The sequence below is a fragment of the Geospiza fortis genome, unplaced genomic scaffold (genome assembly GCF_000277835.1).
Source record: "Geospiza fortis unplaced genomic scaffold, GeoFor_1.0 scaffold16, whole genome shotgun sequence".
Classification (NCBI taxonomy): Eukaryota; Metazoa; Chordata; class Aves; order Passeriformes; family Thraupidae; genus Geospiza; species Geospiza fortis.
Window position 1 is genome coordinate 12,468,126 of NW_005054302.1, and position 13,920 is coordinate 12,482,045.

Consider the following 13,920-nt stretch of genomic DNA (forward strand, 5'->3'; position numbering starts at 1 on the left):
GGTGTGTTGAGTGTCAGACATTGTTGAATAATGGCTCTACTGTGGCTTTGGTGCTAACTTTTTGGTTAGTCTGTTAATCTTTGACAAACTGTTACTATGGCTGTGAACCTCAGAAAAAACGTTAGTTTATAACCAGGTGCACAAGTCTGTTTCTTTGGGTTTATGCTTGTGTTATCTGGATTCAATTATTTTGTGTCAGTCTGGCATTCATATCTCCAACTTTGAGATCATTGTTGAAGCTGTGAACATTTCCTTCTTTATACAATATGGAAACTGAAATATTTCAAAATGTAGAAATATAACAAATTTTTCATTCTACATGTGCTTATTTCTTCTTCATTGTAAAGATTCAAGAACAATATAATGTGTGTAATATCACATGGTCCATTCAGTCAGACTCCACTTTCATTTCCTTTTAGAGGCTGCTTGCAGTCCTGATCCTGCTCTGCGTGTGAATTTGGCATTGAATCCCTGCTGTACCATCATTTCCCCACTGGGACAGAATTTTTTATGATGTAAAGCATCTTGAGATCAATAGATGGACAATATTATAAAACAGTTTTCCTGGTTTTTTTGTTTGTTTTTTTTTCTTACGTCAGGACAGGAAAAATACTGATGTTAGATATAGTATGGCTACTGCTTGTCCATCTTAAAAATGTTTCCTCAAAATTTAAGAGATATATCAGTGTATCTGTCATTGTTTAATCCCAGCCAGAAACCAAGTACCTTGCAGATGCTTCCTCAGCCCTGCACCAATAGAATCAGCAAGAGAACTGAAAGAGCAAGAGCTAGAAAACTCATGGGTTGAGATAAAGACATTTTAACAAGAAAAGCAAGAGCCATCCACACAAGCAAAGCAAACCAAATCAAGAAATTCTTTCATTTCTTCGTAGGCAGGCAGGTGTTCAGCCATCTCTAAGAGAACACGGCCCCATCATGCATAATGGTGACTTGGGAAGACAAAAGCCACAGCTTCAAACATCCCCTCTTTCCTTCTTCTTCCCTCTACTTTATGTTCTGAGTATGATGTCATGTGGTCTGAATACTCCTTGAGAGTATTCACTTGGGGTCAGCTGAGTCTCCTCTCAACTTCCCATTCATTCCCAACCTCCTTGCCAACTTGACAGTGCAAAAAGGCCTTGGCTCTGTATAAATCCTGCTCAGAAATAACAAAAACATCTCTATATTATAAACTGTTTTCAGCATAAATCCAAAACACAAACCTATACCAGACACTGTTAAGAAGAAAATTACTCCATCTAAACCCAGCAGGGTATCTTACTAGAGAGATTGTTTGATTTAATGAGCAGGTTATTTTCCTCGTTTGTACATGGAACTTCATAAATTACACTCTTACAATACCACTCTTAATGCAACTGTGTCTATATGCTTTGCCTTCAGGACTAATTTGGTGCTGACTGTCAGGAAAAAGATGTCTCCTTGTTTATGAGACAGCTTTTAAAAGTCAAGAGTGTCATAACCTTCTTGGTCTACATTGTTTTCTTGTTTGCCTTCAGCAAATTTCATATTGCTTAGACATATTAATTCTAACTGCACTAAAAAAGAGGCAAAGAAAAGCATGGAACAATTTCTTCAGGAGCTTCCCAACTTTTCAAATACGCCTTATAAATAGTGCTAAAAGAACAGGAGGCCTGTATGGCAAAAAGGTGGGCTGGTGTTCAGCTGTAGGAGAAAGTGAGTCCTATGTGGCTCCACAGACTTTCTGCAGGAGTGTAGGAACTGAAGAGAAAGTAGGAGGAAGAGGAACATGAAACTGAAAACTCTGATGAGCTCCATCTTTGACCCAAAAGCAGCCTAGGACTGATTCATGAGTAGTTTTTCTCTTCCACATCCTACTTTACAAGGAATGAAATGTCGTTCAATCACCAAGGAATTACATAAAAATTGTTGTAGAGATTAAAAGACCAGCATTTACTGATGCAATGTTGGAGAAAAGAGAAAGAAAAAAAAAAAAAACAAAGAAAGATTCCTGGACTCTGTGCCTTAAGAGTGATGCCTGATTCCTTTCTGGGTGCCCCACCAAATTTCATCTCGCAGTCTTAGAGCACAAGAACTTTCCTTTGATCACACAGAAGTTGCTTCTACCCCATTTTAAGAGTTTATCTATCATCTTCTTCCCTCAAGAAGGGAAGAAGCACTTGCAGACAATGAGGAAGACATAATGTTAAGAATTGGCAGTATAGGTTTAGATTACTCGACATCTGCTATAGAGGGGCTCCACGTGCAATTGTCTTCCAGGGCTGGAAGGTGCACAGATTTAATTCTGTTTGACTCATTTCATTGTTTTCTTTAAATAAATAGTCATTCCCAAAAACAGAGTTACTTAACCCCAGAGTGTTCAGAGAACTTTTTATGGTGATGGAAAAAACCCCCAAAAACCCCCCAGCAATAAATCCAAAACAAAACATAATAAAAAGCAAACAAAGAAGACACCCCAACCCACCAACTTAACATACAAAGGAAAAGCAAGATTATGATATCACAGAAACTATTGTGAGATACTCAAGGGTATTGTACTCATAATTCTTTAAATTTTTTCTTCTTCATTTCAACATACTTGATTTTTGACTGTATGGTATTCCTTTAATTTGAAATATTTCATTATGTTCTCCTCAACTCAGATATGTCTCTCCTTTCTGTTTCCAAAGATATGAAATCATGAATTTTAAACAAATGGGGAAGGACTACTTTGATTATATCAATGTTGGCAGCTGGGACAATGGTGAGCTGAAAATGGACGATGATGAAATATGGTCAGAGAAAAGTAATATCATCAGATCTGTGTGCAGTGAACCCTGTGAAAAAGGCCAGATAAAGGTAAATATTTTCTTCATTTGCTTCAGTCTTGCAGTATGCACAGCCTTGAAATTTGAAAGCAAGTTTTTTCTTGACTTCTACATGGAGATAGTATCCCACATTTAAATTAAAATGTACAGACTTATATATTTAATTCTTACTCTTATCATAATCATATCACTATTTTAATAAGCTGCCATTTTCTTGACTCCTCTATCTGTGGACTGTTGCCCATGATGCTTCCTGCAGAACAGTTAAAATACTGCAAGTCCATAGCTTACCTTGCAGTCATTTATATAAAAGCCACTGGAATGAGGAGATGTGCATGCTCAGCTGTAAAAAAAATCAGGTGTGATTTCTGACAAGTCTCACTGGAAGCTCAATTTTCTCATTCGTTAAAACAGCAAGACTGAAAATTGGGAAGCAGCTGCAGAGAAGGGCTGGTGGGAGCATGACCAGTCTCTGCAATACAAAATTAATCTCTTTAGCCTGAGTTTTACAGAATTTTAGGACACAGTCACCCTGTTTAGGTCACTAATTAGTCTTTGGCAGAGTTATTTAAGTGAGTTTCATCAGACTGATTGTATTTGTCTCCAGTGTAGACATAAGGAATTATGTCAGACTTCTGAATAATATGCTATTCCACATGAGGAGTCATCTCACCCTTGTGTAGGCTTTGAAAACAGTTAAGATCAAGCTTGGTGTAGAACGACTTCTTTCTCTTAATTGACAGTAAAAGACACCCAGACAGGACAGTTGGTTCTGATGAGAACACAACTTCTGCAGATGCATAAATGCAGGTGTGAGTTACTCCCACAGTCGCTGAACTCGGGTCTGTTAGCCTGCTCCAGGCACAGTCACACACAGGGAGGACAGAGATGGACAAACAGCTAACATCTTCAGAACTGCGTGGCTCTTAGTTCCTTTATGATCTGTTGTCACATCACAGCTGAAATATCTTGTGATCTTCATCAACACATTCCCCTTCCACCTTCTGCCCATGCTCCCAGGGATTCTCTCAAGATGATCCTTCACTGCAAAGCCAAGTCGTCACACACTTAGATATATGCTTGAAGCCCAGTGTCAGAAATGTTCTGTTTGCTCCTTGTTATTGAGCATAAATCTCAGAGTTTACCTGACAGTCTTTACCTTCATGGTCTTCACAGATGATGGTGGAACCTTCACCCTAGCAAGCTCTGTGGTGGTTTTCTTGCAAACTTCTGACTTGTGACACACCTCAGTCAGATGTGTGACTGAGTTATTATGGAGGAAATTAAAAATTGAATGTAATGTTATCCAACATTCAGCTACAGTTGCTGAATCCATCCACAGGGTCTGATAAAACTCAAATACAATTCTATATGTTTGAAATAGTGTGGACATATGATTATTTAAATACATACAGGTTCAGAGGATTTTACAGATGACAAGGGGAAAGGAAAATAATATTTGTTTTAAAGATGATTATTTCTCTTAAAAGGGACAGAAAAACTAATTTACAGTTAAGTGATACAACAAATAATTATGCAGGAAATGAAAAATAAAAGGGTGAATAAATTCCTGGCTAAGAAATTTAACACAAAAAAAAGTCTGACTTTACTCTGAGTCTTGAAGAACCATTATCTTGATTTCTAGAGGAGGATACATAATCCTTCTCTGGTAGTTATAGGTAAGAAATAATCAATGTACCAGTGTCCTGATTGATTTGTCAAATTCCAAGTATTTTACAGAAGATCTTCATTGACCAGAAAGTTACATGGAAAATGGTAAATTAATTGTTCATATAGAATTCTAGGTGTTTTGATGATAACACTGGGTTTTTATTTTGCCATTTAATTTTCTTTACTATTTCACAAAAATAGAATTATGGATTTTACAATGTGTCAAGGTAATCAAAATATATTCCTTAAAATTAGTAAAAGCTTTCTAAAAATTGATTTTCCCAAATACAAAAAAAAAAATTGTCTTTTTTCCAACTTTTCATTCTATTTCAAAATGAAAGAAATCCCAAAATTTGATTTATTCTGGAGGACAGATATTCTGTTTTGCAAGTAGTTCTAGTCTCAATTCTTGCAGAACAAATCACTTGTGCTCTCCTGGCCTTTCCATCAATCTAACTGTTTTGGTGTTGCTGTTTTTCTTTTCATTCTATAATTAAAATCAAAACAAATTAAAACCAAAACAAAACCAACCAAACCACAAAATTTGAAGTTTTTCAAGTCCCCATATTGATGATGAAAATTAGATAATAGAATTTGTTTTTCACTGCAGCATTGCAAAGAGCAATCCCATTCTTTACGATTATGCTCTTTTACGTTTGGTTTTTTAATTAAAATTCCAATAAAGACATTTGGCTTTAAATACACTTTCTGAATTCATCATTGCAAAAGATAAAAAAGGTCAACCTATTTCTTATGCTATAATTGGAAGTATTTGTAAACTGTTTGGGAAGAGGAGAGAAACTGGGAATACTTTATTTCAAAAGAAAAACAAATTGACAAGAAGCACAGATGTTCCCAGAGATGATAAATAAGGGTCTTTAAAAATCTGCATTTCAATCCTAAGCATGCAATAACATTTGATAGTAAATTATGAAATGAGTAATCAGGTCAGATGTTAGAATGGAGAAAATAAGATTCTCACCTTTAAATGGTAATTAGAAATGCAGTAATTAAATAATTCTGGGAAAAGTATGTTCAGTTTGCTGTCTGGAAAAATAAGTTTTTAATAAATCACTCACTAGTGGATGAAAAATAAGCACCCAAAAGTCTTTGGTTAACCAACACTTAGGGACATAGTACTGTTGACATGTTTCTCTGTATGGACCACCTTGGAGTGAATTTTGTATCTTCACTATCATGCACTGACTTCTGTAGGCACAATGATATCTATGGAGCTTTGCAAATTCTAAGAGGGAAAAAAACCCATCTTTTTTGTCATCCTGTACCTCCACTTATACTTCTCTGGGATTGGTGGATTCTTTCTTTAGTACCTACACAACAGGAGAACTAAGAACTTTTGTCACATTTTATCTTTGAAAACATATAATGAAAATGAATAATTAAATTTAAAAAACTCTTCTATTAGAAAAAAAATACATTAAAAAATTAAATTAGCAACTGGGTTAGCACAAATATGTGTTTATGTTGCTAAAACAAAATGTCAATTTTCATCTCAGGTGATCCGTAAAGGAGAAGTGAGTTGCTGTTGGACCTGCACTCCTTGTAAAGAAAATGAATATGTCTCTGATGAATACACGTGCAAAGCCTGCCAGCTTGGCTCCTGGCCCAACGAGGAACTCACAGGTAAATGAGTTGAGGTTGTGCTTGGGTTGTCAATGAAAGTGCTCATCTAATGAGCTGAATAAACAAATGGCAGATACAGGTGAGTATGAGAATGGTTTTGGTCAGAGGGAGTATGGGGATAAAGCTAAAATTTGAGCTGAAGCTGATATCTCCTGAACCTGATCCAGGAATTATTCACATAGTTCAACTCCTTTCTAAAGACCTGAACTACTAGATCTTGAAATAAAAAAAATAAGTCCTGGTTTTGTGTTCAGTCCTGTCCTAACCTCTAGCTGGTAATACAGATCTTACCCTTTCTATACAGAAAATAAATGCATATCAAAGAAATTATTAAGAAATATTGAATTTAGGAGTTTTATTATCCCCCCAAGAAGAGGAATAGTACACTACCTTCTTTTTTAATCTGACAAAGTTCTGATTTAGTTGCTGTAGTTACTGCTGCTAAAAGCTCGAGTTCTGCAAACAGACTTTGGTTTGCATTAGTCCTTTGTTCATCAGTGTTCTGGAACACAGTGTTCATCCTTGCCTTGGCATAGACCTCTGTGCTCTTGCAGAATACCAGTTAGGCTTCTCTGGAGATAAATTACTCCAACATTAGATCCCACAGCCCCTCTTCTTTATGACTAAGAAACAGAATTCAAGTATTCAAATGCTCGGAGCACAAACCACTTCAAAACACTGTTCAGGGATCATGTTCTCACTGTGCCAGGCTTTATATAGACAAGGGGATAAAAGGCAGGTAGTTTTTTCTAAAAGAAGTCACAGACCTGATTTGCATATAGTTTCTACAGATGAGGGGAAGCACTTTGAGGTGTGAGGGAAGACAATGGAAAATGCAGTTTGCTGCATGAATTTATGTAAGTGGGAGAGCATAAGGCAAGGCTTGGCCTCTAGGCAGATTTTTATTCAGAAAGTTAATCCTTTCCTGTTTAAGGACGGTTGCATCGCTGTAATAAATAAGCTTGGCTACCAAATTATTGCAAGAATGCTATTTAACCATTGAACTGATGTGGTACTTTTCAGAAAACATCAAACATGACACTTTCCCTGAGAAAAAAAATCTTTCAACTGGGAAAACTGGACTAGCAGTGAAATGGACTTTCCAGTTCTGCTGTGTCTATGCTTCCGCAGTCTTGCTGCCCCAGTTCTGCCTCCCTGAGCAACCAGCAACCAGCCAGCAAATCTTCTCTCAGGGAAAGATTTCTTGTGTCAGGAGAATGGAGAAGGGGAGAAAAGGAGAACAGGCTGTGTGTGTCCCCAAAAACAGAGTAGTGAGGGAGGGGCTACAGTGTGGGGCACACTTCTCAGAAGTGCCAAAGGCCACGTTGCAGGGACCAGATTAGTGCACCAGGCTGGTCAGTACACGAAGGTCAACTAGTGCAATTGGTCAGCTCTTCAGCCTCCAGGGATTTTGTCTGCGATATTGTATATCCCAGCTCAGGCCCTTGTTCAGATGAGCACCTGAGGTTTTAGCCAGCATAGATCAGCTAAAAAAGGAACTGCTGCAAGTCAGTTAGGAGGGCATTTGTTCTAAGTGCCAACAGAGGAGCCAGAGAACCAGTGGTGGGAAGGAACTGTCCACTGGCTTGGTGAAGTTTGTGTAATTAGACACTAAGCACCATATGTAAGCCAAAGTGGAGTGACCAGGCCCCAAGTTGACCCTCAGGCTCTGTGCTTTAAGCTGGCTCCCCAGGACATGCAAATTTCCATGGTTCAAGCATGGTTCACCATGTCAGTGAACATTGTTCCATGTTCAATGACATGGTGTTGTGGTCTCCTGGGAGGATTCACCCTCTGAAAGTCTGACTTTGCCCTCACAATGGAAAAGTAAGATGGATTGGCCTCTCAAAAGCTTTCATAGGTTGAGTTTTCCACCTATCAGTGATTGTTTTTAAGGAAATCAGTTGTATTTTTACTCAAGCCGATAGATTTTTGCATTACATGAGCAAACATTTTGTGTTTGTTTGCAAAATTACATTTTGCAAACCATTTGTCTGGCTTCAGACATGCATTTTATGCCTTTATGGGGACCAAAATCAATCTGTACACAAAGGAACCCTTGACTTCAGTGCCAAGCAACATTCCTCAGCAGATCTAACCCTTGTTCCTCAGCCAGGCACAAATTTGGCAGGCCCTATTTGGAAGCTAAGTCCTTTTTGGCCTCCATGAGCACAGCTAGTGGAATGTGCCCTCCTAGTAATAGGACACCCATCACACCCATCTCACAACTCCAGAGCTGCCTGGTCCCCACCCAGCTCATTATCAGCATGATGGCTGTGTCTTGTCTTATTTAACTTTGTATCACAAAGAGATTTCAAGAAATCTATTGCCAGCCCATCCATACAAAACAATGAGCTCTATTTTTAATGATCATATTCCTGGCGCAAACTTTTGCGCTTGCAAAAAAACTACTTCTCAATCTTGTTTAAAACATAGTATTTAGTAATAAATGTGCATTAAAAGTAAGGAGAAGTTGGTGTATTTTTTATTCTGGCGAGGAAATTTCCTTTCTGTTTATTAAAGTATACAGCAATCTCCTTGAAATGTCCCTACATCTGATACTGCAGCATACTAAGTCTCTTTGCTTGATAAAGCCATTTCCTAGGGAATGTCAGCTCCACAAGGCTACACATACAAAAACTCATTAGAATAAGTCTTCCCTGCAAGATCACCTTCAGATGAGAGTCTTGTAAATTTATCAGCCACACACCTGAAATGGCTTTTAACATGAAGCTGCACCTCACTGTTTGCCAGAGATCTGAACTTGGATAAAAACTTATTTGGAATCTTTTCTTGGCTCACATAACAAAACACTGCTTACATCTTTCTTATGCTCAATGGTCAGCGTCAGTTTTGTGCCACAAAGTTTACTAAATAAAACACGTAATGGCAGGGATGTTACTGACAGAAAGGAAGACAGATTAATGCACTTTTTCAAACACGTATGGAATATCAGAATTCAGATACAGCAGGGGGAAGACAGAAGGGTTGCAATATGTGTAGGAAAACAAAGTTATTCTCAGAACAGAAAAAGACATTGAAGCGCTGAAGTACAGAAAGACATGGAGAATCCAAAGGTAGTGGAAAAGGTAAATGTGAACAACAGTTTCTCCTGATTAAACCAGTCACTGGAAAATGTCTCCACCTAGAAGTGAAGGTGAGGCAAGAAAGAGAATGTTAACTGCCCATATTTTATTTTGTCACAAATTTCAGATTGCTTTTGCATGCAAAATTCCCCAAGGATCAGGCTCCTCCTTGGACAGAAGCCTAGTAAGTTGCTTCATTTTCTTAAGATTTATGTGTACTATCCCAACATGTACCAGAAGTCATTTTCTTCCTCCTGGCCTAATATCAAGTTATGCTTCCCAGTCTGCTGTAGCCCCTCCAAGTCCCCATGTGTTGTGTTGGCAGCATCCATCCAATAGAGCACCAAGTTTGCACAGTAATGTAGCCAGCATGGCTGAGCTACAGACTCAGCTACAGCAGGAGGAACTCAGTGGTCTAAGTCCAGAAGTATATGCCAGTCACTCCTCTCTTCCTCAAAACTCTTCTTTGCGTTCTATTCACAGCAGGTGGAAGAGAAATAGATGCCACACAAGTTTAGATACGGGTGGAGGGATTTTCTTAGTGATGATGACCAACACTAATGCTGATTTTTCAGAAGCTTTAGATGAATCTGAGTATGTGACCTTCTGCATTCAAAAATGGTGCTCTAAAAAGACCAAATAAATTTTGTTCAATGTCTCAGAGCTTTTCCAGTGTTTGTAGGAGCATCTTGGTTCAGTTACCAATAATATTTAAGGACCTTTTGAGGTGAGGAAGAAGCAATTATTCTGTCTTTCTGACATTCAAGGACAGCATACAACAATACAAAATCCAAAGTTTTGTCTAGTGACTTCAGGAATGGCAAGAAAATTAGATTATATTAATTTCAGTGACAATTGGATTATTTTCAGGTTGCATTGACATTTTTCTCAGTCTCTGTGTATTCCAAATATGCTGACTATTTGATTTTCTTAATTGGATTCCCATGAAAATAGGAGCTTAACTATTTACACCTCTTGAAATGTTTTCTTTGCTATTCAATGGTGAGAGTATACATCAGAAATATTTATTTTTTTTCTATAGCTACAAAAATGCTTTCACCAAATAAAGTACAGTAAAGCCAGGATAACAGTGTGATTTTACTGCCCATCTGGAAGTGACAGATAAGAGATGGATTATCCAAAAAACCCTTGGATGAAAAGGACTGAAAAATGTGTGTGGCAGGGTCTGAGCCTCAGTTTTCTCATAAGACTGGATTCTGCCCCTCACTCAAGCAGAAGGTGATTCATCTCTTGCCTGAAATTTTTTCAAAAGGTAGCTGCTTGCTCACATCAGGCTGCTTTCTTGTATTCCATCTTGCAAAAATGTTGCAGCCATGGGTGATTTCAGCAATTGTCTGACACAGGTCAGAACACAATCTAGCCTATGCTGACATTGAGTTTTCTGCTGAAACATTACTAGGACCTTGCTTTTTGATCATAATTGTTAAGGCTATAATTGAGGCTAAGGGTTGGAGAACACAATTTTCATGTGGTTATTTCTAGTGTCATAAATGCATATCAGCAGAGATTTCCTGTTTTCTGTGCTCCTTATTTCTCTTTCCTTTTTTTTTCTTACTGCAAAGGAAATGTAACCATTGCCATAAGTGTCTTGCACTCTATTCCTCTTGGAAAAGGTGTATGTGGATGAGTTAAGGGTTCAGGTGGCAATATTATGACCAGGATCTCATTTTCTGCTCCCTTGGTTCTGGGTTTTCCAAATAGGTTGTGAACTGCAGCTTCCAGTCCAGCATGAGCCACACAGCACTTCAGGCTCAAGTGAGCTCATTCAATATTGCTGAGCTCAACAAGCAGCGCTTGGAGTCTCCCTGGCTGGATGAAGAGGAAGACAGAAGGATCCACTTGTAATTGTGCCTTATGTTATGGAAAGTTTGCATTTGGAACAAAACATTTACAACACACAGAGCCAGCACTTTTTAGTGAAACTTAAATCAAACAGTAGAGCTGGCATAAGGATAGACCTGATTGTTGTAATTCATCAGTTGTTCCATCATTCTGCACACTTCTGTAATTAAGGAATAATTTCCCATATGGTCACAAAGTAACTTTAATGTACTATTCCAAGATTCATGGCTTTACCTCTTACTGCAGTGCGCAGCTAAATCCACATATTCCAGTTACTGGGCACTCAAACCCCTGAGCTACAGGTGCTCCAGCTTTCATGGTTTAAGATGTGACCAGCCCCAAATCCTGCCCTGCAGAGATGGCAGGATACACACATGCCCAGTCATCAGCTGCCTCCATTGCCTGTGCAAAGCCACCTTTGCTGATAGTTTCAGTAATGGGTGCCAGTCTGGGTGCTGCAGCATGCAGCTGCTTTTGTAGCAAGTTCAAAAGGTCCCACCAGAGTAGGGCAAAGGACTGGTGACTACAGTAATTTACTATAGCACCAGAACAAAGTTCTGGCATGTTAATGTCATGTCTCTCTTCAGATGGTCGAGATTCTATGTGAAGGTCAGGGGCCTGATATGTCCCCCAGGACTTTGGAGAGTATAATTCTCTGTTGGATAATGTTGGGGTTGAAAAATCAAATTATAAAAGCTACCCCATCAACTTTATGCAGATTTTTATTCTGATGCTGGCATTTTTGCATCTCAGCTTTCCATATATGTGGAAACCTAAATAACTACTCAGGAAATCCCTCTCCCATCTTTTGGAATTACAATGAGAGAAAAATTTAGAAGCATCGATATAAAATATTTAATTTCATAACGTAAATAGACTTTGAATAATGAGTGCTAAATACCATATGAAGACACATTCATTACTAAAATGTGGTTAGGTTGTTTGCATTTCAACCTAGAAGTTTGGACTTCTGATAATCTTGGAAGGATGTCTGAAAAATTACCAAGGAAACCAAATATATTTTAACAGGCCAACTTGCTGACCAGGATGCCAAATCCAACTAAAAAATATTTAGAACTTACTAAACTAGCAGCAATTTTCTGCCAGTTTTAGTCTTCATGTGAAGATTCAGTGAGCTTTAGCTCATGATGTTAACTTAAGAGAAGTTATTGAATTACCTTCACTTTTCAGTCTCAATCCTATTCACAATCCCTATTCTGTCAAGTTTACCTTTGAAAATAGTTTAGTTCTGTATTTTATATTGGTTACCAAGGAAGGGATTTCTCAGTGCTAAGCTAATACAGTTTTATGGATGTTGAAGGCATCTTCTAGGTGTCAAGGTTGTAATAACAAATTAAAACCATGCTAAGAATCAAATACACAGAAAATATGGTCTATAATATAGTGCTTTATATCTGTAAGCTCTTCTCCCAGATGAACTAATTTTAATGCAATATGAAAGATCAGAAATAAGGGACAAATTTGCCTCTACAGGAAGAGGACAGTATACTAATAGACCTACTAATTGACCTATGGCACTGGTCAGGCCTTCAAAAGCATTTCTTCTCCTTGTTCATGGCAAAATTTGGTCTATCCATGAATTAGCTAGAGGCTTTTCCAAAATATCAGAAACTATTTTTTTTCCCAGAAGATCCTCAGACATCCTTATCTGTATTTTCTTGGTGATTTTGGGGGGTCCTTCAAGAAAACCTTTCCCTAGCATGTTAAATGGAATTCTGATTTTTTTTCTATCTGCTCATCTTGCTATTCACATGTGTATCTGGTATCTTGCTCTACACTGGCTATCTTTTTGGCCAGCAGAGCATAATTACAGTTTTATGACAATTTTACTGGAGCTCCAGTCACCCTTGAGCACAGAACAACTTGATGCCTGCTGCAAATTGGACTGGGTCCAGTCTTTCCACAAGCCATAGACCACCTTAGTGCCTCAGCGTGCTAAGGTACCATAGGACAAGACTGGGCACTATAGGACAAGATGACTGGCTTTGTTCTACCTGTTCCTGAGCCAGCTAGGAGAGAAAATTTTCCAGGTGCTTGGAGACATTGATATAGTGTAAGAGATAGGCTGTGGGGCATTGTCATGGCCATTGACAAGAATGAGGCCTTTTTGTGGTACCATTTTTTAGCTTTTGTCTTGGTATAGTCCAGGTCATCAATCTAACATGAACATTCACAGTGCTGTTTTCCCATCTTTCTTGTATTTGATCTAGTTGTCCTTCTCTGAAAAGTGCCATTGTCAGAAACCATTACCTGCAAAATTATTATATGAAAACTTCACCAATCATTGTTTCATGAAGATGATCCAGTCTTTAGATCTTAATTGAGGAATAAATCATTGCCAAGTTTAGCTATCTCCTTGTAAAGTATACTCAGTGATGGGAAAAATACGACAAGTTTTCAAGTCTTTTCTCAGGTATTTCATCAAGAGAATGTAAAAAAGAGTAATAAAGCAAGGAAGGCATGAAATAGTCTGAAACTAATGAGAAACATTTGGTTATGATTCACCTCTGGTACAAAGTTGGAAATGAGGCAAAAATTTAGCCCCTATATCATTGTCTGCATGCAAAGGTCAGCTGCCAGATGAAGACCTTTTCTCTTCAAATATCCTGTCAAGAATACGTAGCAGTGTTAGAAACTGGAAACTATTTGTTTCTACAAAATATTAGTTAAATCTTGCTAAAATCAGAAATAGATTTAGAGGTCACTTACTTATAAAACTTCCTGGGGAAAAACCTACAGTGGGATATCTGCACACAAGAGAGGATTCCTTCTTGTTTTCACCCTTTTTCCCTACTCTCACTTGTGTAAAATGCTGATTTTTATGGTGT

General features: G+C 38.0%; 1 protein-coding gene across 3 annotated transcripts in view; it reads left to right on the forward strand.

The window, feature by feature from the left end:
* Positions 1-13,920, forward strand: part of GRM5 (glutamate metabotropic receptor 5) — a 243,967-nt gene that overhangs the window by 197,124 nt on the left and 32,923 nt on the right. For all 3 annotated transcript variants that reach the window (XM_031066016.1, XM_031066015.1, XM_031066017.1), the window contains 2 exons: positions 2,670-2,838; positions 5,996-6,122. In XM_031066016.1, the coding sequence (XP_030921876.1) occupies positions 2,670-2,838; positions 5,996-6,122 (296 nt within the window). The remainder of the gene's footprint in view (positions 1-2,669; positions 2,839-5,995; positions 6,123-13,920) is intronic.